The 24,246-nt window shown below is 29.8% G+C and overlaps 5 protein-coding genes across 5 annotated transcripts in view; 3 read left to right on the forward strand and 2 right to left on the reverse strand.

The window, feature by feature from the left end:
* Positions 1 to 24,246, forward strand: part of LOC125811031 (uncharacterized membrane protein At3g27390-like) — a 112,987-nt gene that overhangs the window by 73,392 nt on the left and 15,349 nt on the right. The window lies entirely within an intron of this gene.
* Positions 828 to 2,791, reverse strand: LOC125811034 (probable pectate lyase P18). The gene is made up of 4 exons (XM_049490523.1): positions 2,622 to 2,791; positions 2,178 to 2,542; positions 1,579 to 2,099; positions 828 to 1,195 (listed from the first exon to the last, which is right to left on the reverse strand). Exons 1-4 carry the CDS (start codon positions 2,720 to 2,722, stop codon positions 971 to 973), a joined length of 1,212 nt encoding a protein of 403 aa, XP_049346480.1. The 5' UTR covers positions 2,723 to 2,791; the 3' UTR covers positions 828 to 970.
* Positions 8,399 to 11,351, forward strand: LOC125811041 (zinc finger protein CONSTANS-LIKE 16). The gene is made up of 4 exons (XM_049490529.1): positions 8,399 to 8,855; positions 9,065 to 9,377; positions 10,863 to 11,072; positions 11,166 to 11,351. Exons 1-4 carry the CDS (start codon positions 8,458 to 8,460, stop codon positions 11,187 to 11,189), a joined length of 945 nt encoding a protein of 314 aa, XP_049346486.1. The 5' UTR covers positions 8,399 to 8,457; the 3' UTR covers positions 11,190 to 11,351.
* On the forward strand, positions 13,051 to 14,189 carry LOC125811050 (18.1 kDa class I heat shock protein-like). Its single transcript, XM_049490539.1, has 2 exons — positions 13,051 to 13,296; positions 13,716 to 14,189. Exons 1-2 carry the CDS (start codon positions 13,164 to 13,166, stop codon positions 14,015 to 14,017), a joined length of 435 nt encoding a protein of 144 aa, XP_049346496.1. The 5' UTR covers positions 13,051 to 13,163; the 3' UTR covers positions 14,018 to 14,189.
* LOC125811048 (BAG family molecular chaperone regulator 2-like) lies at positions 17,869 to 18,833 on the reverse strand. Its single transcript, XM_049490538.1, has 2 exons — positions 18,536 to 18,833; positions 17,869 to 18,205 (listed from the first exon to the last, which is right to left on the reverse strand). Exons 1-2 carry the CDS (start codon positions 18,780 to 18,782, stop codon positions 17,979 to 17,981), a joined length of 474 nt encoding a protein of 157 aa, XP_049346495.1. The 5' UTR covers positions 18,783 to 18,833; the 3' UTR covers positions 17,869 to 17,978.

Consider the following 24,246-nt stretch of genomic DNA (forward strand, 5'->3'; position numbering starts at 1 on the left):
TAAATATCGGATCTTACCCAAATAACGAGAAAATAACAAAAATAGTCCCTTATATCTGTGATATATGCAAAATAATTTCTAAGATATGATCTCAACTGTTTTGATCCTTTGAAGATCTCCGTCAAAAAATAAAAAAATTCAGTGGGAATTCACATTTCGGAGGTATATTATTTTTAGCAGTTTCAACTATTCTAGAGTTTGCTATAACTTTTCTTATGTGCACAATATGTGCTATGTTTAGTATATTTTTGTAGTGTCTAGTACAATTTTTTTTATGTTTCAATTTTTTAGATTGATGAAACTTTCCTGGTGCGATATATAGGCAGATGCGACGTATATTTAAATTGAATCCAATAGTTTGGCCAAAAATATAAATTTTTATATGTAAATAAAATATAATCAATGTGTTGAACAGAATTAAGACTACTCCTATAAAAGTTAAACTCATCAAATATGAATTCAGGATCAGCATTTGTATAGATCATGCATTTGTGGAAGACTATATATAAAAGGTCGTTAAGCATCCTAAAAATCATGATATTATCAGTGAACATTTAGTTGCTGTTTAATTTTAACCATTTCCTCGTCGGTTTGAAATTTGAAAATAATAAAACTCAAACTTTGGAACATGACTACAGTAATAATAATATTGATAAAATGCAAACTAAGTTATAAAGTTTATCTTGATTTGCTAGTCTGGACAAGTAAATAAGTAAAAATAAAGGAAGATAGTAACAGATTAGGGAAAATCCAAGATAGTACGTCACTATATCAAGGAACAAACAAACGTCCAAAGGACAATAATTAGTAGTAATAGTCTGTCCTCGAAAAATAACGATTGAAATATAAGTTTTGCGAAATGGTCTCCGTATATTTTCCGTACCATTTTCAGCTTAATTAAAACACTACTTCTTTCACTATCGTCATCTAGTAATCGTAAGTTCTTCCTTGTAAAATAAATTTAAATTTACTAGCAGCGGGAGCCTTTTTTGCAGTTAATAGGACCGGCATTTGTGGTGATTGATCCAACTAAAGAAGAAGGCCTAGCGCTTAAGCTTGAAGCTCTGGCATAAGTAGATGATGATGCACCTGCCCCTGTTTGCCTGAAATACGCTCCATTTAACATCAAATCACCTTCTGATCTCCAGTTCCAGCTTCTCCACTGACTTTCTGGTGCATCCTCATGCTTTGTCACCTGTTAAATTTCAACTATTTAGCGTAATCTTAAAACATTTCAAATTCTATATACCGACAAGGTGGTAAATTAAATCATCTAAACGATAACGACGTACAAGCCTATAACAAGAGTAAATTTAGCACATTGGGAAATAGTATAGGTCAGCGCCGAGCCAAAAATTTGTACAAGTGGATTCAAAAGTAGCAATTTTCAAACCCTTTTACTAGAATTTTCTGTTTTATATCACGAGAATTCAATACTACTTTTAGTATAAGTAACAATTTTTCAACTAACCTTTTTTTGTTTAAAAATCATGGTCAAAGAAAAATTATTTCTCTGTAATTAGTAGTAATAGTATATGAGATAAAAGTAATTTAATGTTCAGTGTTGAATTGAAATACCTCTTTGCGGTATTTTTCATTGGGAGCAAGAAACCTGTTGCCTTGGCTATTAATAGTAGGTGCAGCACTACCACCAATGGCATACATTTCCCAGTGAGTATAGTCATTATTCACCACATGGAAATAACCATGTCTACACCTTGGCATTCTTTGCACCAAACCTTCACCAAAATGATTAAAAGCAACTGTGACTTGCATGCCTTGGTCCTGTGTAAAAGAATCACTATGTCCCAACAACATCACCTTATCATGATGAGTAAAATAGTTGTTAGAAATCGTGATTGCTGTAGATCCATGAATTGCATCAATTAAACCATCGTGGCAATTAGACAAGGAACAATGGTCCACCCAAATATTCTTCCCTCCGAAAATTGAAATACCGTCACCGTCAGAAACATCCCACCATCCGGAATGGTTTGGTGAGTCCCTAATGTTGCCGTTACCACTCTGTTTACAATCGTGTATATTAATCCCGTGTATTATAATGTTACTGGTGTGGTGGATTGTAATGCACGGACCACCTGAAACAATAGTAATCGCAAAATATAACTAACATATATGAATTTTAGAAAAGAATGAAAATTTTAATTCTAGATCACCTGAAATGTGAACACTCGCGCCACGACCATCTATGGTTTTATAAGAGTTCATGACGAGCTCTTGTTTGAGCTGAATGACCATATCCCTTTTGAAAATGATCCATAAAGGCTCGTCTTGTATAACAGCATGTCTTAGAGTTCCGGGTTTGGGGTTCACGGGGTCATCGTTCCCTGAATCAGTAACCACGTAAATTCGGCCATTTTTTCCTCCAATGGCATTCTTTCCAAAGCCAATGGCGCAATCAGCTAATCGCTGGCGATTTTTCTCCCAATTGGGGTCGCATCGCCAGCAATCGTCGATTGGATTCCCTGATCCGCACGATAAATAGCCCAAATTCCTCCTCGTCAATGACGCATTGATGCTCCTGTTCAAAATAACAAAAAATAGTTAATACCAATAAATTGAATAAAACTACGAGTTGTCACTAGTGGTTTTTGTGTTACCTATGAACATCTTGTACAACAAGTTCTGGGTCTTGGATAGAACTAATTACGAGTAGTGGGGCTAGAAGAAGGAGGGAAAATGTGAAGAGAAAAGTAGACATATTTTTAATGGGGGTAAAGCAGAGCCAGCCCTGTAGATAGAAAAGAATATATTGTGTTGAGGTGAGGTGAGTAAATAATGAAGAAATGGGGGAGGGGTTTATAAAGGAAGAAAATACCCGGGATGAATGGCGTGATTAAACTAGAGGTGGGCCTCAATTGATTCATAATTTCTGATGATGTTCTTTTGGATTCCCACTTGGTAGTTTTGATCGTTAGGTTAGTTTCTAGTTTCTACATTAATAAAATAATGTACCCCATCCCTACTAAATTTATTGTTATATTTAGTTTTTCTAGAGTTAATTTTGATAATCTTCAAAGTTAAAATGAAATTAGATCAACTTAATATTTTTTAATTAAAATCTAAATATTCAAATATTCAAAATGTATTAAATGTTATAACTTTTCTCATGTCAATTATAAGTTTTAAAAATACTGATCGATCAATAGTTATGTAGTTTTATTCTCAAGAAATGAAACCTAACAACTAATTTGGAATGAAAATATATATATATTTTTAAAAACAATACTCCAATCATAGGTATACCATTTAAATTTCCCACCAAAATTTAAACAGATGTAAAGAATATTTTATATTTATTCAGCTAATGGTAATACATTATGTAATATAGTGATGGACTATTCTATGTTTGGCTTCCCACTCCGTTGAAAAAGAGATGCATAAAACTAATTAAAAGATTAGCAGTAGAAAGTAGAAATTACACTGCATGTGATTACGGCGACCATAATAATAATTGGTAAGCGAGAAACTTGTTTAAGCGGCGTGCTTTGTTGTAACTCATGCCATTAATCAACAATAATTAAATCTATTCAGTGTCACATTATAAAATTTTCTACGTACTGGATGTGATTTAACCGATTTCAAAAGGTTATAACACCATTTAAATTATTACTTCCCCATCACAAAATATTAGTTATATTTCACTTTTTGAGATTTAAATTAATTAATTTCAAAAGTTACATTGAAGTAGTTTAGCTCAATATTTTAAATATTAATTAAAATTCATACAGTTTCATTCTTGGGGATAACAATATGAAAAATATTTCAAAACGAAGGAATATAATATCTACGATCTACACAAGTATAGACAAGTACTTCTCGGTGGTCTTAAATGACGTGGGAAAAATAAATATTGTTTACATCATGAGGGAATTAAAAAATTCTTCATTCCTATTTATATGATATTATTTATTATTTTTTATTTCATGTGCATTAAGAAGTTAAGTAAATTTATATTCTACCCTTATTAATTTTTCTAACTCAACTTTTTAATAAATGAATATGAATTAATTTGACCAATCAAAATAAATTATTCACTTAGTTTTCTATGTTGTTCAAATGCATATTTTCAAAACTAATAACTTATAAGGGTAAAATAGGAAGAATATTGTAATTTATACATTAATTTTATGAAATGCAATATATTATGGACCAACTAATGAAATATAAAAAGAAATGGAGGGAATAAGAAGTCTTGCGAAACCGATTGATTTGTTACTAGAAATTAAATGCCAATAAAGTCAGTTGTCATGCTCTTATCATTGATGAAGTGATTTCTGATTTTGGTTAATAAGAATGAGCTAGGCAACACAATATTCTATACTTTGTGACAGTGTCCAAATATTTGTCAACATATTAATTCTATGAATTCTTTACATATATTTTCCTCACAAAACGAGAAGTCAAAAGAGAACAGTAACTCTCTTTTTTTCAAGTATATTGTTGAACCCTTGGGGACCGAAATAAGTGGTATTTTTCCCATCAATTAAGGAATGGTGCTATAGAACCAAATTCACGACAAAAAGTAAATTTTCTGTTTTGTGTGTGATTATTGACTGCTTTATTTTGCTCTGTTTTAAACACTTTATTTAGTTTTTTCTCTATAGTTATAATTGATTCGGTTTAAAAAATCCATTTTAATGAACTATGGTTATTCAGAAAACATTTTGGTTTTTTTGAGCAACAAATAATCCCACATAAAAACAAAACTAAGGGGTCGTTTGGTTTGAAAACAAGTTATGATGAGATTAGTTATGATGGGATAAGTTATGCTGAGGTTATTTTTTATTGAGTGTTTGGTTTGTTGTATTCAAAATAATATGTATTGCATAAATTTTAAGAACAAGTTATTTGTTTACAAAATTACCCTTCACTTTATTTAGTTTTTTATAGTTTCTTTGCAAGCTTTAATTATTCATTTTTTTTAATATAAAACTTGCATCTTATTTAGTTTAAATATTTTTGTGTGTGCATTCCCACTATGGTACCGTATGTATGTATTGATTTTCTTTTTCTTATTTAGCTTAAAAATAGAATTTTCATCTTAAGTTTGTTAAAGTAAAAGAGGATTTGTAAGAAATCAAAAAATATAAATAAACATAAGAATTAGTCAAATATACTCATAAATAAAAACTATATTTATATAGTGTAATTTTTAATAGAAACATATGAAAAATTATCATAAAAATAAGGAGTAGTGAATATTATTATACATGATATTAAAAATAATATTGGAGGGGGAGTGGGGGATCGGGAGGACATGTGCTAATATTTTTGTTTAGTGAAAAAACAAATTTATAATAAGATATGTACTATGATTTTGCATTACATAATATATATTTTTTTAGTAATGAGTTTTTTTTTTTTTTTGTAAAAGAATTATCTAAGATTAAGGAGGTTGAAGACTTTCAAAAATAGTTATACATAAATGTGAAAAGTGAGGTATAAATAGAATATAAAGGGATATATTTGTCATTTATGTATCTTATCCCTGGAGAAGTTATCCCGGTATTACTATACCACCCAAGTGGAGGAATAATTATCCCAGTACTAATTATTAATCCTGGAATAAGTTATTTCAGGCTTTACAACCAAACAAGAGATTAAAAGCTACTTAAAATTTATCCTAGGATTAACTCTCTTCATCCTTCACACCAAATGACCCCTAAGTTCATTATAGTCAACATTCAACATTAACGACCACATGATAAGTTTTCGTGACTGCTTTTTTTTTTATAGAAATATTGGACGGTTATGCTTTCCTAATTCCTTTTCAGCCAAATTATATCAAAGGTAAAAAATAAGGTTTTTATCTTTATGTTAATAAAGATACAGACAGTATGTACCGTTTGAAGTTAAAGTAAGAGCATAAGTCAAAATTATCGGTTAGTTGACATGCACCAATTCTACAAGTTCAGGCCCCACATATCCTTTTACTATTCTCTATTTTAATAAGTCGAGTTGATTTAGACTACTTGGAGGATTCAAGTTAATCCACATCTTTAATTAGGAAATAGGAATGGACCTATTTCAAATCCAATCTACCTAAACTTGAACAAATTGAAAATTATACTTTTTTTCATGTACTTCCTCCATTTTAAATTAATTAAATAGTTGAGGTGTTTCACATCATTTAAGGAAAGAAGGTTAAAGACATAAATTAGGCATAATTTTCCATTTTTATCCTTATTAATTATTGTCAAATTTATGATTAAAATAACTAATTATTAATTAATCACTAATTCCATTACTAACTAATGAAGGGTAAAATTGGAAGAACACTCTAAAAATAGCCTTGAAAACTGAACAATTAAGCTAAATCAAAAAATAAAAAATTTCTCAACAATTCAATTAATTTGAAATTGAGAGTACTAAATTTGACATTACTAATGGATGTCCGGACAATGTCATGAATCTTGAAAGTAGAAGGTCTTAGATTAAATAAGTTCCCTTAGAATCTTTTTCAAATTTTTAGGGAAAAAACTAAATAAATGGGTCGTAAAACTCAAATAATTACATGTGTCATACTCCAATACATAATAATTCAAGAAATACTGGTTCTTTCAAAACAAAAATTTTATAGCCCATACCCCAATTCATTAAAGCTAATAATTTTCGCTTAACGGATACTAAATTAATATCATATATTGTATTGATATCATTAAAGTTGATAATTTCGTTTAGCTGATATTAAATCAGAATATATATACTGTACTTGTATCATTAAAGCTTTTTGTTCAGAAATTACTCATTAGTCAATGATCTTATAAGAATATATGTATATTGTTGTGGTATTATTAAGGTTTCTTGTTCAGGAATTACTTATTAGTCAATGATACTATATATATATACATATATCAATTAAGTGAAATTATCAGTCTAAATGATATCAATATAGTATTAGATGGGGTATATAGTATAATTATTTAGTCGGGTATATGTTTGTAATTATTTTGCTTTTATGGAATATTTGCGTAATTTCTCCTTTTTTTAATTGAATGTAGATTAACGAAGAAAATGATCCAATATAACCCGTTACAATTTAAATATAATAACCATATATTTTATTTTAATAAGTTCAACGTAATACTATTTTTTAAAAATTGGCCATAAAACAAAAAATGTAGAACCATCAACGGGTGTTAAATTCAGGAAATCAAAACATAGATATAGATGCATAAGACTTTCTTAAGCCTACTTGGAAAAACAACTATAATTCAAACTTCAAAGTGTAGAGTCTTCATTTTCTCCCACAGGCCACGGGGAAGATACTGACTTTAAAGAGTGAATGAATTACTATGTAGAGAATGCAAAACAGATTTATAATTAGATACCGTTACTATATATGCATATGTACTGTCCTAACTAACTCTTTTCTAGACGTTAATAAACGTAATTAGGAATTGCAAAGTTTTATTATCATATCTTCATCATTCATTGAATCTAATTTTATTAAGTGTTAATTTAACTAATCTTGAAGCTATAATTAGAGTAGATCAACTTAAGTCATCAAATTTGTAGAGGTAAAAACACAAGTTATTTCTCACCAAAAAATATTTTTTTAATAACACTTTTTAAAAGAAACTGATTTTACATCAATCGTCTGTAGACAAGCTAAATAAAATTGTAGTCGGTAAACTAGGTCATTTTTTTAAAAAAACGGAGAAAGTAAGAAAGAAAAATGTTACTCCACATTTTAAAATTTGAGACATGGGTTTTCTAAAGTTATGGGCTGGTAAAAAGAGCCGATGTCTGGGCGTGGGCATTGAGACGATGCTCTATAGCCCTATGATTCCTATATGGGCCTTTAAAGTTTTGGGCTGGAAACTGGAACCAACTAATTGGCTGATTTACACTAATAACCCTTTCTACTTTGTTGTGCAAGTATAGTCCTTGGAAAAATTACCTTTGCGGACAAAGTCAGACTATTGTCTAATATTTGCTCTCAAGCTTATCGACAAAATATTAGACCATAGTGTAATGTTTGAAACCATGATTAAATATTCATTTTTAAATTCTCTATTCGTTTTAACCGTGGTCAAAAAAGAAATAAAAAAGTAGCTAATTTTTTCATTGATCACTGATTTGCAATGGCTTCTTAAAGACCAAATTTAAGAGTTGCCAACTAATAGAGCAATTAGGTGTGATCTTAAATTCAATCACGAGAATACTCAATTATTTACCTCTCCAAAAAATAAATATCTGAAGGCACCAGCAGCAATGCAATCCAGATAACAACACAATCTTCATTCATGTCCAATCAACGAGCTCCACGTGTCAAAAAGTGCGACACTGACCTTTCTGCTGTTGATCAATCACCAAAAGCATCATCAAAATAATATTGACAAGTCTTCCCTACAAACATTACACTTTTGTTGAGTAGTGTTGTAAAAAAAACCAATACAGTGAAGTGATCTGATTATTATTGTTGTTATTATGCATATGTCCGATGCCGGATGCCGGTCCGTCACACCAAAGAATCGTAAATCCAAAACCCGAAACAAGCTGAAGCGCAGGAAACCAAAGTTCCTGAGCCTAAGTCTCGAGCTATCGGAGAAACCGTCAGATCATATGATTGTTTCACCATCGAACGGTAGCACACATGATCAGCTCAATCTCTTCCCACTGCACCCAGAAAATTTGGTAGATGATAAAGACAGTACTAGTACTGCCCAAGATGAGAACGTAGCTCTCTTCTTTGCTGGCGCTGAAAACAGCGCCACTACACTCAACGAAGTTCTCGTTTCTTCAAAGGATGAAATTGACAGCAACATAAGTACTTACATGACAGTTTCGTCATCGGAGGCGAGCCTCACATTTGCCGACACTTACAGGTACAGGTGCCATTTTTTCTACTCGAAATTAAATTAAATAGATCGAGTAAGGATGGATTTACAGGTCATAATTAAACTCGACCAATATGACTTCTTTTTAAATTCACATATTTTTTAAATTTTAGATTTGTTAATTTTGTGTTGCATTTTGAATATTGTTGGATTGACCCAATACTTGAGCGGGTTACTGAGTTAATTTTGTGTTATAGAGGACAAGAAGGTGAGCTTGTACGGACGGCTCTAAGGAGCAAAGAGAGGGAACACAGGGAAGAAGAGAAATGGGTTGTTTACTCGGATGTTGTTGATTTCGATCAACATAGTGAGAGTACGAGGAAGGATGAAGAAGTAAGTAGTTGTCCGTGGAACAAACATCAACAACAATTGTCACTAAAGCTTGATTATGACGAAATATTGAATGCTTGGTCCGATAAAGGTCCACTTTACCTTCAGTCCGAGTCCCCCCAGATCGTTCCGGACATCCATGACGATTTTCTCGCCTACGACATGCCTTTTTCATTAAATGTTAGTTTTTCTTACCTTACTTTTAAATTTATGCTATCAGGTCATTTAAACGATAATTACAAGTAACATTAATCTTACACTTTTTAAAAGTAGTTATTAAAAAGAGAAGATGAGGAATTAAGATATCGGAAAGGGATGGTATCTTTAGGTTATCACAAATTGAGGAAAGGATAACCTTTTATACCCAAACATAATGTAATGTCGAAACTATTCAACATGAAATATTGATATTTCACTATCTAATACACACACACAAAAGAAAAATTGCCGGTAATTTATTTAATAAGCATTGATTAATAATTAATTTAAGATATTAATTGATATCTAATTACCTGCTATGATATAGAGGGTGTGATTTAGGGTAAATAACTTAAACCCGTTGATATATAATTGTGTATTATAGAAAATGCTTTAATTTATAACATACACATTCATAGTAATCCCACTTTGGCGAGAGTAGAAAAATTGAATGTATACAAATCTTATCTTTGTTTAGATAAAGAAATTGTTTACCGTAGATCTGTGACTCGGGAAATGCTTTAATTTGACTTAGAAAAATGTTCCATTGAAACTTTAATTTTGCAAAAGAGATAGCAGTAATATAATTGGCTGAAATGAGCTTACTTCCATCCTCGAGGCAATTTCAACTTTATGTATGAGTTTCTCTTTCTTCTGGCCAATGAGAATCCCTGTTTTGTTCTTACTATAGCTTTTGCAGATTGTTTTTAATTTTCTTTTTTTTGGATGTTTGCATCAAATAGAGTAAAGTTCTTTCGTTTTTCTTTTTACTGGGGTAAGTATTAGTGCCTCCTACCAATTAATAAATACATCGAGTATCACATGAGAATTATTTACAAAAGGAGTAGTTAATGTCATGGTTAAATCTTAGGTGAAAGTGGTGGGTCGATAGATGTTAATGTTAAGTGCTGAGCATTTGAATTGTCCTGACCGTCGTGGGGCTAGCTTTTACTTAATTTGCTCAAACTTTTTCCTGTCTTTATTCGTCTGCAAGCTGTAGGCTACACCTCCATCAACCATTCAGTAAGGAATTGTAGCTCTCCGTGAAAACTTATTAAAACACATGTGAATTTTTGTCTCACAACTCCATAATTGCCTCTTTCAGTACTAGATAGTCATTTTTTTTTAGTCCTTTCCATTATGGCAGTTCAACAAAATTAGTGGCTTAAAATTAAAATATAATTTAGAAAGACTTTAAACTTGTTTCATGTAATAATGATACACAAAATAAACTTGCATGATTTTGTGCTAGCAGTAAGAACACAACCTGTGATGTGTGAAGTAGACAAACAATATAGTTCAAACTTTATGGTGGTACTGGAGTGACAATCCTATTACGCATAGAGTTTCAAATATTGTGTCATTTGTGGATTTCTCGATTCAAATTAAAAGATGTTGTTTCATGATTGTATTAAACATGACAAAATGAAATAGCTAATTCAAAGGACAACATTGTGATTTGTATAGGGGCAACTTATGAGTAGCAGTTCAGTTGTGTATAGAGTACCAGAAGTAATTGGAAATGAAGAAAGAGAAGTAGAGGATGAGGATATGAAGGCGGGACGAAGAGAGGCGAGTGTAATGAGGTACAAAGAGAAGAGACAGAACAGACTCTTCTCTAAAACTATCCGATATCAAGTTCGCAAGCTCAACGCTGAAAAACGCCCTCGCGTTAAGGTACTTACATTAATATTGTTAATGTTCGTGACATAAATAAAGTTTTAGCCCATTCATGTCTTGTCGTTAGCAAATTGTCTTATAATTTTGCAGGGGAGATTTGTTAAGAGGGATTGAAGTGTGTTTTTTACCTCAATTGAAGAAGTAAAATGTGTTGGAAATGGAAAGCAGTATGTGTATTGTAGTTTTGATATATATACTGTTATAAGGAGAAGCATACGCAAAGGAGCTCTTGTCAATCAATGAAATAATATTCTACTCCTAAATTGGAAGTATGAGGGCACATAAATGGGAAAATGCAGAGATATGTAAGAGTTCAATTTGTTCAGATAAAATATTGTTAGCTTTCTCAAGAGGGAAAATAGCAAAAAGTTCTTTGACTGTTTTGTCATTAACACTGAAATTAATGGATGCAGGGCCTCCTTTTATTGCACTTTATTATGATTTATATTATTTGTATTTTGTAGTTGTAAGTGAAAGTGACCATTTCAAAACTATATTGTACCAAAATTGTAGTATTTTTTTTTTTCCTTTAAAAACTAATCAATGGGACAAGACGTTAAGAACCATTTGCAAGCATCTGTATTTATATATACGTAAGCTTTCACCTATACTCCCTTCATTTTCTCTGTTTTATATTTTAATCTATTTTTTTCTCGATAGAGTAGGCTTCACCTCCTTAAACTTCTAAAACTTTGTAATTTTCAAATACACGATTTTTTCGCTGAGGGTTATCGAAAATGGTCTTTTACTAAAGATATAGGGATAAGATTGCACTTAATTATCCTGACTTATATACTAAAGCATCAACCGGTGACGCTCCTTAACATTCATCTATTTCATGGATCTATATTTTATTTTTCATTGATATTTCTAACATTAATAATTTCGATCATAAAAATAAATTATGTAGCTAAAGTTTCAATTAATTCTAATTTATAGCAAACACATTGTTATTTTCGCCTCTCTCCCATGATTCTTGCTCGCCACTCTCAATTCTCTCCGTCGCCTCTCTTACTTTTATACTAACAAAACTGTATAAATTGTGTTTGTGTTAGTATAAAGCGAGAGAGATTATATATACAAATACAAATACATATTTCTCCGTCCTATTCACTTATAATTGTACTAATACAAATCTTCCCCTGCCCAGTTCTCTTTTGTCTTTCTTTCTCTCTCTCGCGTTATACAAAATTACAAATATTTTAGCTCGATTCAATTGTATACAAATTCAAATTTTATGCAGATATACAAACACAATCATTGATACATATACATAATAGTTACATATATACAATTATCTAACCGATATACATGTACAATTCATCTCTCTCCTCTCTCTTAATCTAGCTCGCCACTCTAGCCTAACACAAAGAACATATACATGTACAAATGCAATTTTCATATACACAAACATCTGATTTATACCAATCGCTGCAACTTATACAAATTAGATACTACATAGCAAACTATGTTTCCTATAAAACACAAATAACAAAATTATAGTTATAGAGCGTCAATATGATTTTTATATTTGTTATTCCTAAAATTTTACTCAAAGAAGAAACATAAGCATGTAAAGTTTGCGTCATATTTTCTGATGAATCAAGAACTCAGAGAATAATATTTGAATTCAAATGAGCCTTTTGCTATATACTTCAAACTTATAGATTTTTGAATGAAAGAAATAAATATACTACTCCACCAATTAGCAGAAAAATAAAACATGTCATTTTGCAAAGGACTCTTTTTCTTTCTTTATTTTTTTACTTCTTTAATCAAAAGAAGCAGTTCTTGAGAAGTTGTACACGTGGCAGTTTAATGGATCAATAAGATGAAAGTGGTAGTACCTCCTAATACTCAATACGAGTACTAGTAGAAGATGGAAGCTTTTAGAATGATCCAAACAGTATTTTTTATTATTTATAAATGAACATGCTAGATGTTTTTCTTTTTTCCACGTCAAGAAGTTTCAAGACCAATTTGAACCGTCTTTTTTCACCCACTATATATACTTGTGCAAAGTTTCACTTATTCCACAGACAGAGAAAGAAGTACAATTAATTAGTTAATTTAAGTGTGAAAAAGAAGATGTCAAATATGTGCAGCTTATTGAGGAGCAGTGATCCAATTGTTGGGATGATGAATATGTGTCCTGTTTTGAGTACTCCAATTGACTGGAAAGAAACACCTCAAGCTCATTGCTTCTTCGTCGACCTTCCAGGTATTAATTTAAACGCCTCAAGCTCATTGCTTCTTCGTCGACCTTCCAGGTATTAATTTAAACGAGTTAAAATAGATTTACTGAATAAATATCAACTTAATTTTTAATGGATTTGGCTAAAATTGGTTGAGCTAATAAATGAATGAGTCAGTAGTTAATCCAAATTTGGACGGATTGATTGAGCTATATATGTTTTTGGACTACTTCTATGGCATATACTTCTAATTTGTGTAACCATATAATTTTTGACTTGAGCACAACAGTAAAATTTGAACATGTATGTATATATAACCAACCTCAGCCTCAACTTGCAGCATTGGTGAATTTTGAAATTAAATTATTTTGTGATTTTTGTATTATAATAGAGTATAAATTGTTTGAAAGAGGACATATTTAATTATATTGTTGGTAACATACAGGGCTTAGCAAAGAGGATGTGAAAGTGGAAGTGGACAATGGAAGAGTAGTGAAAATTAGTGGAAAGTGGAAAGCAGAAGAAGAAGAATTAGTTGATGAAAATGATGAGACGAAGAAATTAGATGTGAAGTGGCATAGAGTGGAACGTAACAGAGGGGATTTCTGCAGAAAGTTTAGTCTTCCACAAAATATAGAGGCACATCAACTCAAGGCATCCATGGAAAATGGTGTCCTTATTGTTACTGTCCCTAAACAACAAGTCAAAAAACCTTTCTCCAAATTAATTGAAATTGAAGATAAATAAACATAGATAAACTTTTAAGTAATTATTAAGGATTGCAATTTTTTTGCATAAAATAAATTGTCTGTGTGTCTACTTTGTAAGGTTGTATGTTGTGAGTGCCGTTCCATGTTTTTATAGTATGTTTTCTGTAATTTTCCTTGTAGTGAACTCATGTGATTAATAAATGAATATTGTCATGTGAATTTGTTGTATTTATCCTTGCTATAAATTTGTCAAAAAAAGATAGAATCAGACTAATGGTAAAAATAATGAACTATCTTAATCACTGGATCTGTTTCAAAAATAAAATTTGTCTCCGCTGTAGGAATCTCTATGGTTTTTTTCTTTTGTTTCCTACCCCACATTGGTGATGCTCGGATCAAGTTTCATAATTTGATACTTCATGTTGGTAAAATTTCAAATATTGAATTTGATACAGTAAAATTACACTATTGGTAAAATCCATGAGGTTGAGACTATTCATAACGGGTTAATGTTTTTCTTAAAAAATTAATCATAACCGGTTATTAGCGTTACCCAGTAGCTTGTCTTTCTATTTAACTTTAATCCTGGTATCGTTATGGGCTAAGAAAATAAATCTGTTTCACGTTACATGACGGTGGTTAGAATTTATCATAGAGAAAAATATTTTGCATCTCTTAAGAATATCCGGGTTTATTTGTTTAACTGTATTACGATTCGGATTCTATTAATGCGTTTCGTAAGATGACAATTTATAACATCACAAATATTAGAAAGAGAGTAAGTGAAACAAGGTAGCAACGTAAGGCAATTTTGTCAGGAATAGCTAGTTTTATTTTAAAACTGTAGAAAAAATACCAACAAGGACTAAAGGTGAACATATCAAATAATGGCATTAAGCTGTTATTGGGCCACTCGATGGTGACAACCCTTTCATCTTCTAAGCCCAAACAACAAACAACATAAACTGTCAAATACTTTTGGTCTCGCCTGCCTCATGGCAACCTATTAAATATGCGGATAAGATCAAACTAAAATAAGGGCAAAACTATCTAACTAAATGTATATTATTATTATTATCATATATATACTATATTTATCTCTGGTTTAAACTAATTACACTTACTATTACTTTTAATATTTATATCATATATTTTTAAAAAATTTAATCACATAAACAAACCCCTTAAATATAATATTGGATAATTATATTTTCATGTATCTTGGTTTTGTATCTCAGTTAAAGTTCATAATGTTATGAAGCTCAATTTTTAAAAGTTTTACAAATAAGGTTTTATATTTTTTTATTTTAATGTTTCTCAAGCACATTAATAGTTGATCATTCCTAAAATCGGATGATTCTTGTAAAAGGTAATATACATTAACAATACTATACTAAATCAGACTTTTATTTGTTTATTTTCACTAACGAATTTCTCATTGCCGAGATTGACTCTTCATCCGACAACATTCAAGTCGAGAATAGATCTAAGTATAGAAATGACTTCATCAAGTTGGAAGGATTATGTCAAACTTTAATTAGCAGAACAAATACAACATTAGATACACATCAAGCGCAACAATGTTAGATAACATCAGGTGTACATGTATCTAGTTAAGAGTTCATGTATCTGAGTTAAGATTATATGTATCTATGAGAAAAACATTCAGATGCTAAAAAAAGGAAAAAGTTTGATTTTTTTTACTTTTTTTAATTAATTATTAGACATATACTCTATAGTCATGATTTGTTTATAAATTCATGTGTTTTAGTAACATTTCATATTTAGATACACACAGTTATATGAATATACTTACTATGTATCCGAGATACATGCTTTTGAATATGATGTATGAAATTGATACTTTATACATCAAATTAATACTAGATACATGAAATTAAAATTATATTGTATAAATAGATACATGAAATTAATATTAGATCATATAAATAGATATATGAAATTAATATTAGATCATATAAATAGATATATGAGATTAATATTATATCATATAAATAGATACGTGAAATTAATACTAAACACATATAACAAATACACGAATCAATATCAGATACTTCTATGATACATATGAATGTACTTGTATGATACTCATATATTTAAGTGTTTAGTTTGTTGGATACATCATATATCGATAATAGATAAATCAAATTAATGAATTTATTATTTTAAGAATAATAAAACGAAATTAATCAAATTACCTGACCAAGATATACATGTTTTTGTCTTTACTAATAATATTAATAAATTTATTATTTCAAATAATAATAAAATAAAATAAATCAAACATAGATACACTCCTTGATTTCTGTATCATATTAAGGGATTTGATTAATTTAAATTTCCAGAATTAATTATTCAAGTATGATGAAAATCCTCATTTACTCTTCTTATTAGGAAAATCAGTTACAACCAACTAATTTAAACAAATAAAATTTGTATCTCGATTTTAAAATTCGACAAATACAAAACTCATGTATCCTAAGCATGAAATATGGTAGAGGAAGTAATATTTGAAACTATCAAAAATCTTATTAATTAAGACCTAAATTAATAAAATTTATGTAATTTTTTCCTTAAATAACTACATTAATGAATAGGCGGATCAATAATTCGTTCATGCACTAAGATATGTCAAGACTCAAGATGGATCACTAATTAGCACTTCATCATGCCAATGGCAAGGACAATTAGTTTTCATGAAAATAGAAATTGTACGACAGGCTTGAAGAAGAAAAAAATCATTTAATTGATTAGACGATAGAAAACTTACAAGGTTTCTATATATCTAAGTGAGAGGAAATTGCAGAATTAAGTAATTAAATTAGTTAGAAATTGACTGACGTCCAAACAACGTCAAACACCAAACTCTTATCTAAAATAGAAAACAATTAAGACCCATTACCAATAATATAACATAATGTTGCTTTCCAGATTGTCAATTCACTAGTACGTATAATATAATCAACTTGCAAAATTGCTAGTGAATTTGGGGTCCCTACTTGCTTCTTAAAAACAAAGCATCACGCGTGAACTTATAAAACAAACACCATTATATTATATTATACTATATTCACTAGTAAAATAGGGACCGATTGATATAGAAAATGTAAATTCTACTCCATTCACCTTCTTCTTTATCAATCCTCCTTAAGTATGTGATATTTATATTCTGTTTGTAGGGACTTTTTTCTCTCTTCTTTTTGGCACAACTTTTCATTATTAATTATTAAATTATGCACGCCTGTACTCCATTGTTTTGTGCCTTATTTTCGACCTAGCCGTGTAGGAGGCCCCAAACGAAAATCTACCTGGTTCTTTGGCAGGAGGGATATATAAGAGATACTAATTAAAATGTGGATTAATTTTAGGATGATTTTCTTTTATATTTAGTTGGATAGAATTGTAAAATAACTTATTCTGAAATTGTAATGCTATTTTAATCTCACATTTAGAGTGAATTAATAACTGTCCTGAAATAATTAATTTTGAAATAGCTTGTTTCCAACCAAACGAGCCCTAAGAGATTTGGTGTTCAAGTTCGGAAAACAAATAAATAAAAAAATAAATGGTTAGAATCCCTCATTACATAGTCAATAATTATTTTTCATTTAATTTTAAAGTGTATAGTGGTCAACCAAAATAATAGTAACATTTACAAACTAAACTCGATAGCGGTGAAAATAATAAAATATCACAGTAGAAAATAACATTGAGAAAATTAAAATTAGTATAGTAACATTTACAAACTCGATAACCTAATCGAGATGCACATTAATTTTCATATATGCTACCACGGGATTGGGATCGCATATAAAATTAAAATTTGCTATTACAGACCATAAACACAACAACTTGATCTAATTTGGGCAAGTTGGTGAGCATATACTTATCACCATTCTTGATCCATCATCACTCATTTTCTTGATGAGGAGGGGTTAGTTTTTTTTAAAGCAAAAAAAAATTACACACTAATATTTTTAGACACAAATGGTGTGATAAGTGGATCCTATGACTTGGACATGTCCACTTGTTGCTTGTTTCCTCTCTTTGATAGCTGGATCTTCAAAGAGTAACACTTTGTCTTTGTCTTTCACCCCCACCATGTGCAAGTGTTCACAATCTTCTCTTTCTTTCCCTTTGTATAATAGTCTTTGCTCCTTTGGTTCTAAACCAGTTACCATTGCCAGTATCATCTTTAATTCTCCTGTCATCAATAAATCACACGTTAGAATAATGCAACAATCTAATTAAGTTTAAACGAATGGACAACAAGTTATATCTGTGTTTGACTTGACAAATTACATGTTGAACCTGAGTACTATTTGAGTAATAAAAATCGGTCAAAATTCGATCAAAACACAAAACCAAAGTTAGAAATTGGGAATTATTGTTGAAAGAAGTTAATAAATCAAAACATTAGCTTTCACAATTCCCCCCCCCCCCCCCCCCAAAAAGTAAAAAGAAAAGGGTTATTATGACGTGATAGTTAAAATAATTTTTGACCTATGTACTAGTAAAAGTGAGCCAAACTTACCAAAAGATGAAGTTGGTTGTATAGAAATGTGATGGCATTGAGTAACAGTAGAGACTCTAAGAGTGATAATAGAATCTCCATCATTCTCTGCACATTCTCTCTTTTGTACCAACATACCTCCTGGACGTAATTCCCATTTTATTTCACCACCTAATTTGGCGTCACTCGCAGTAACTGCGGTGGCATTACTACTTGCAACCACCTTTGAGTTGCTTCTGAAGAACTTTTTGCATCTCAACTTCATCATTGGCTTTACTTGTAAAAATACAATAAGTTGTTAAGAAAGGCTTAGTGGGATAAAGAAAGTGGAGGAATTGGATAGTTAATATATAGGGATGAATTCATGAGGGGAGACAAATAGTAGCAAACTGAGAAAGACATAAAAGTAGCCAACATGCTTAACAATAAATTTATTTATTACTATCATAGCTAACGATAAACATATGTGGGCCCAAAAAACATACACTTGCACCCATGTTTACCCATCAAATAATTAACACTTGTAGTTTAAAGTTAAAATATGAAGGTAGATTTTATTTATATTTCTCAGTAGTTGTTTGTGATAGACTCTCAATTCTCTAAAGACGTGCGATTAAAAATAAAATAACAAGATGAACAAAACAAAATAATACAGTATATAATAGTAAAAAAAAGAATAAGATACATGAATACTTAATAATACTACTTTCCATCTATCCCTAGATATAAGTGTTATTTCAGAGTTGGATCATAATTTTATATTCATAAAGAAAATAATAAATACAAGATATAATTTATTAATTAATTACTTTTATTTATTAGATACTTTTTGAGAATCGAGCACTATTAAGAGGAATAACCCCCAAATTCAGTTACAAAAACATATTGAAGATGCGCAAAAAAAGAAACAAATTCCAATAAGAGATTAGATTAAACGAAGAACTAAACGCAGATGAAGGAGATACATACATAAAAGAAACAACTAAGTAGGATTTAAAAACGTATGTATCTATTATTACTTGTTCCTTTTTGATTGTTATATATATACTATAAATATTTGTTTCAAAATAGTAGTACAAAAAAGAATGAAGGCAGCATTAATCAAATTATTTTAAATAGTTTGTTGCTAATCTCTTATTAATTATTATGTACATATATTTGAAAATTTATTATTAATTTAATCATGTATTAAAAATCGTACACAATTAAATTTACAGTTATTTTTTATTTCTTAATTTCTCTAACTCACTTCAATTTGAATTAACCATTTTTAATATTGATCCCGTAAGATTGTCTTCAATTCTTTGAGATGTTTTATTTAACATTTCAAGTTCAAACTAATTAGATTATCAAATAATTAAATTTTAAAAATATTATCTTAACTTTTCTTATAAAGGTAACAATCACTATAATATTGATTTTTGTATTTAAAAGAATTATGAAATATTATATAAGTAAAAAAATGATACTCTAATTGACATATTCAATGAAGTAAAATCTTAATTTTATTTTAAAACACTTTTAGAATAATCTTGATAGTTTATATAATAATTGATTTTATTGAAAAAAGTTTTCAAAACTATATTTAATAAAAGAGATTTAAACATTTGTATTGTTTTGTAACGTACAATCACTTATATATGCTTATTATTTTATTAGAAAATATTACAGGAAATGTTATACGGTCAATTGAAAAAGATATATTCTACCGTTCATATATTCACAAATTATACAGTTTATGATGATTCACATGCAGAAATGTTATACTGTCGATTGAAAAAGATATATTCTACCGTTCATATATTCACAAATTCTACGGTTCATGATGATCCACGTCCAGAAATGTTATACCGTCGATTGAAAAAGATATATTCTACCGTTCATATATTCACAAATTCTCTGATTCATGATGATCCCCATCCAAAAGCTAATGACCATTCAAATCCTCAGTTGCAGTTGCAGTTCCAATTCCAATGGCCATTGCAACAACCTATAGTCCAGTTCCAGTTGTAGTTGGAACAACTTGTAGGTCAAAAAAATATTTAGCATATTCAAGCTATTCATACATAGATAAAAAAAAAAAAGTAAACTAGATAGTCATATTTTACTCTAGTCCACGAATCCACCATGTTTTCAACATGTTAATCAACTCAAGGGCATTCTCATGCAAATTGAGGGTGTTCTCAACGCTAGAAACTCGCATAGAACACTTTTTTACCCAAAGAACAACATATTGTTTAAACATCGAAATGAGTTGTTAGCTATTAAATTCATGAACTCCTAATATCATTTGTCATTGAAATGAGTTGTTAGATATTATTGTCTAAAGCAATTTAAGTCTAGTATTATTTATACCCATCCTTATTTACTGTTCAAAGGCAAAATTATTCTGAATGGACCGAAAAGGCATATGAGACATACCTTAGCTAGTTCATAACATTCAACGGCATTAACATTTGTCATTGACACTACTTTGCTCATTTGCACAAGTATATATGATATTACAACTTTCTCTTTCTCTTTTCTCTCTGTAAAAATGGGGTTTTAATTTCTAAACTAAAATTTACAAAAAGAATAAGATTTGTGAATACTAAATAATGTTATTCTCCCTCTAACTATCGTTTTATCTCATTAAGAATAATAATAAATACAAGATATAATTTATTTAATTACTCTTATTTATTAGATTTTTTTGAGAATTGAGTACTGTTAAGTAGAATAACTTCTTTAATATAAGAGCATAGTTGAAAAGAATTGAAGTACATAATTTTTACTTAAATTTCTAAAGCGACACTTATTTTAGGAGGAATACTAAGTAAGGAGAAATAAGACTAGTCCGATCTCACGACTTTCCCGCATAAATTTTTGATAATATATGGTTACCTATACTACTCTTCTATTCTAATCTTTGCCTTCAAATTGTTCTATATATCTAGAGTCACGTGACATGTCCTAAGCAAGTTTAAGATACATCATGCTCTCTCCGGTTCATCTTCGCTCTACCTCCATCTCTTTTAAAAAATCTGTTATTACCAACACCTCACACCTTCTACAAATACCTTTATATACTTCTTTTTTCTCATGTTCAAACCATTTTGATTTTATTTTATTTTTTATCTTGTTTGTCATGGAAGTCATTCACATTTTGTTTTTGTATAACTTTGTCTCTAATCCTATAACTCTTGTTAAATAACATATATATATTTGATTAATATTAATATTAAACGTGAATAAATTCTTTAGTTTGGGGCGCCTGCCAAATATATGCTGATTTTGGGGCACATGGGTGGGTGGCAGCTTCTGCTACATTAGAGGCACTACATTATATTAATCTAGTCGGTGCCTCATTTTCTTCAAATAAATTAACTATACTTCTAAGACTAGTTTAATCATCAATGCTTTTAACTAACTTCTCCATAAACATACGTTTTTGTTTGAGGAATTAGCTTATTTCATTTTCACCTTCCTACAAATAATTATATTGTTTTAAGATAAACACAATTAATGCCACGTACTGGAGTTACATTAAATGTCGTCCCACCTTATCCATTTATATACATCTCAATATATAGTCAAAATTGAGGGGGAAAAAACTCTATTCAATGCTGTTAACTTGGTGTCCCCTTAATATTCTCATTTTTTTTCGTGTACAATTTGGACACTTTTGATATGCTAATATTAAATTAATTAAAGTTTCCGTATTACGTTATTAAAACTTGAAGGAATATAATCTTAATTAAATCCACTTATAGTTGAATACAGGTTGGAAGTTGGAGTTGGTTCTAGCTTTAGATTGGTAAAGATTGAAGACAGAAAAGATTATTTAATTAATTACAATTATATTGTCAAATGAAATATACTTAATTGACTATGAAACAGATTAATTTACTCCTTTAATTACTTTGTCATCTGAATTAATCATTTCCCCAATTAGTTGTTCTAAGTTTAATATTAGAGGGATAGGGTTATGATTGAGTGCCTTTTTTAAATTAATAATAATAATAATAATAAATTGAAATGCCTTTAATTTGGTCTATACTCTCTATATGTTCAATTTGGGGAAAATTCGGTGGTTATCAAAGGTATCTTCCCATGTGCATGAAGAAAGCTACAAACGACAAAACGCATACAAATTAATTAAGCTTTTTCCTCTAATTAATTAGTTCCTTCCTCAACCACCACCACACATTTTTTTTTCTCTCATTGAAAAGTTCCTTTTATATACATGGAAGAATCATTTTCAAAGGACTAAAAACCAAGTTTTACAGTTAGTTGATGGGGACAGTTCTCCCACAGATGGGAGTGGTTTTGCAGTCAAAAAAACTTTGACAGTTCTTGGGAACTAATTCAATATGCGTAAATTAATTGAACGTAAAAATATTTTCATCGGTAGACTCATTTATTTTCCATAGAATTTTTCGTTACTTATATCAATATAGAGCAAGTTGAGCGTATAAATAATCCACAACTTTTATTACGTTCGACTTGCAAAATGAATTAAGCAAAAGTACGGTAAGGCCAAACCTCCCCTTGTTTTTACTTGTTCACAATCATGATTTTATTACATTATAATTAAAAGACCACTAGATGTTTTGTCTAGTTAAATAATAATTTATCAAAAAACAAAAAAAAAAAAAATTAAGATAAGATATATGCATCTCATACGTATTTTGAACTCGTAATTATAAATCTTGAACCTTTGGATAGCTTTAATCTCGTGCATACTTTTGTGCGTAAAATATTTTCTAGACTAACAAGCTAATTAATCAGCTCTCTTTCCAACCAATATTTAAAAAAATTCTAATGTTAATTGGAATTACCCATAATTCAAATTAGGTAAGAGATAAGAGTGTCTCCATAGTGCATGACAATTGCTTAAAAAGCAACATTTTGAAGATAATTTTATTAAAAGATGAAAAAAGAGAAATTAAAAAACAAAACCCAGTAAATCAGCTAGGAGTGGACAGCTTCCACATGTTCGTTTGGAATATGCATGAAATAACAAGAAAGCATTTGAATCGATTTTTGGGAAAATTCATAGGACCCATAATCTCATGTCTGGAAAAAGAAGGATTCTTGTCGGCCCATTATTTCATTTTTCCTATTTATTTTCTTTCGTTTGGATTTTACAACACAAAGTATGTTGAATCAATAATGCGTCCTTCAATTTTCTTATACACGTCAAGGAAGAAATGATTTATGAATCTATTCATAATACAATACTGTTTTCCATCAACAAAAATTGTGCTACTCCTTCGTCTTCAACCCTAGAGGCGATCTCATATTCAAATTTTGAATAGAAACAATTTAGAAATTTTTCGATATAAATAAAAAATTTAGTCAGACTTCAATAGATGAGCCTAAAAAATAAACCAAAAAGAAAATGATGGTTCTTGATAGCCTTCTCCAACAAGCAGCATCAATAAAATCTTATTTGTCTTGTATTTGCATGTTACATGAATGGCAATTTTTTGTTCCTTTGTGCCAACAATTATTGCAAAATGGAACTCGATGATCTAATTAATTAGACACAACTTTTAAGTGATATGATATATAACTACACAATTAATCAACCAAATATAATTTAGAGATTCTCCATGTTCGTTTTGTCTATTTGAGCCTGATTTTAGTCTATGATATATAATAATGATTAAATAACAAATTTGGTAAGAGAAGTTAAAAAACGAATATTTTTAGATAGCTCAATTATTTGAAAAAATATAGTGGTTAAT

The sequence above is a fragment of the Solanum verrucosum genome, unplaced genomic scaffold, assembly GCF_900185275.1.
Source record: "Solanum verrucosum unplaced genomic scaffold, falcon-dt-bn FXZP01000032.1, whole genome shotgun sequence".
Lineage (NCBI taxonomy): Eukaryota > Viridiplantae > Streptophyta > Magnoliopsida > Solanales > Solanaceae > Solanum > Solanum verrucosum.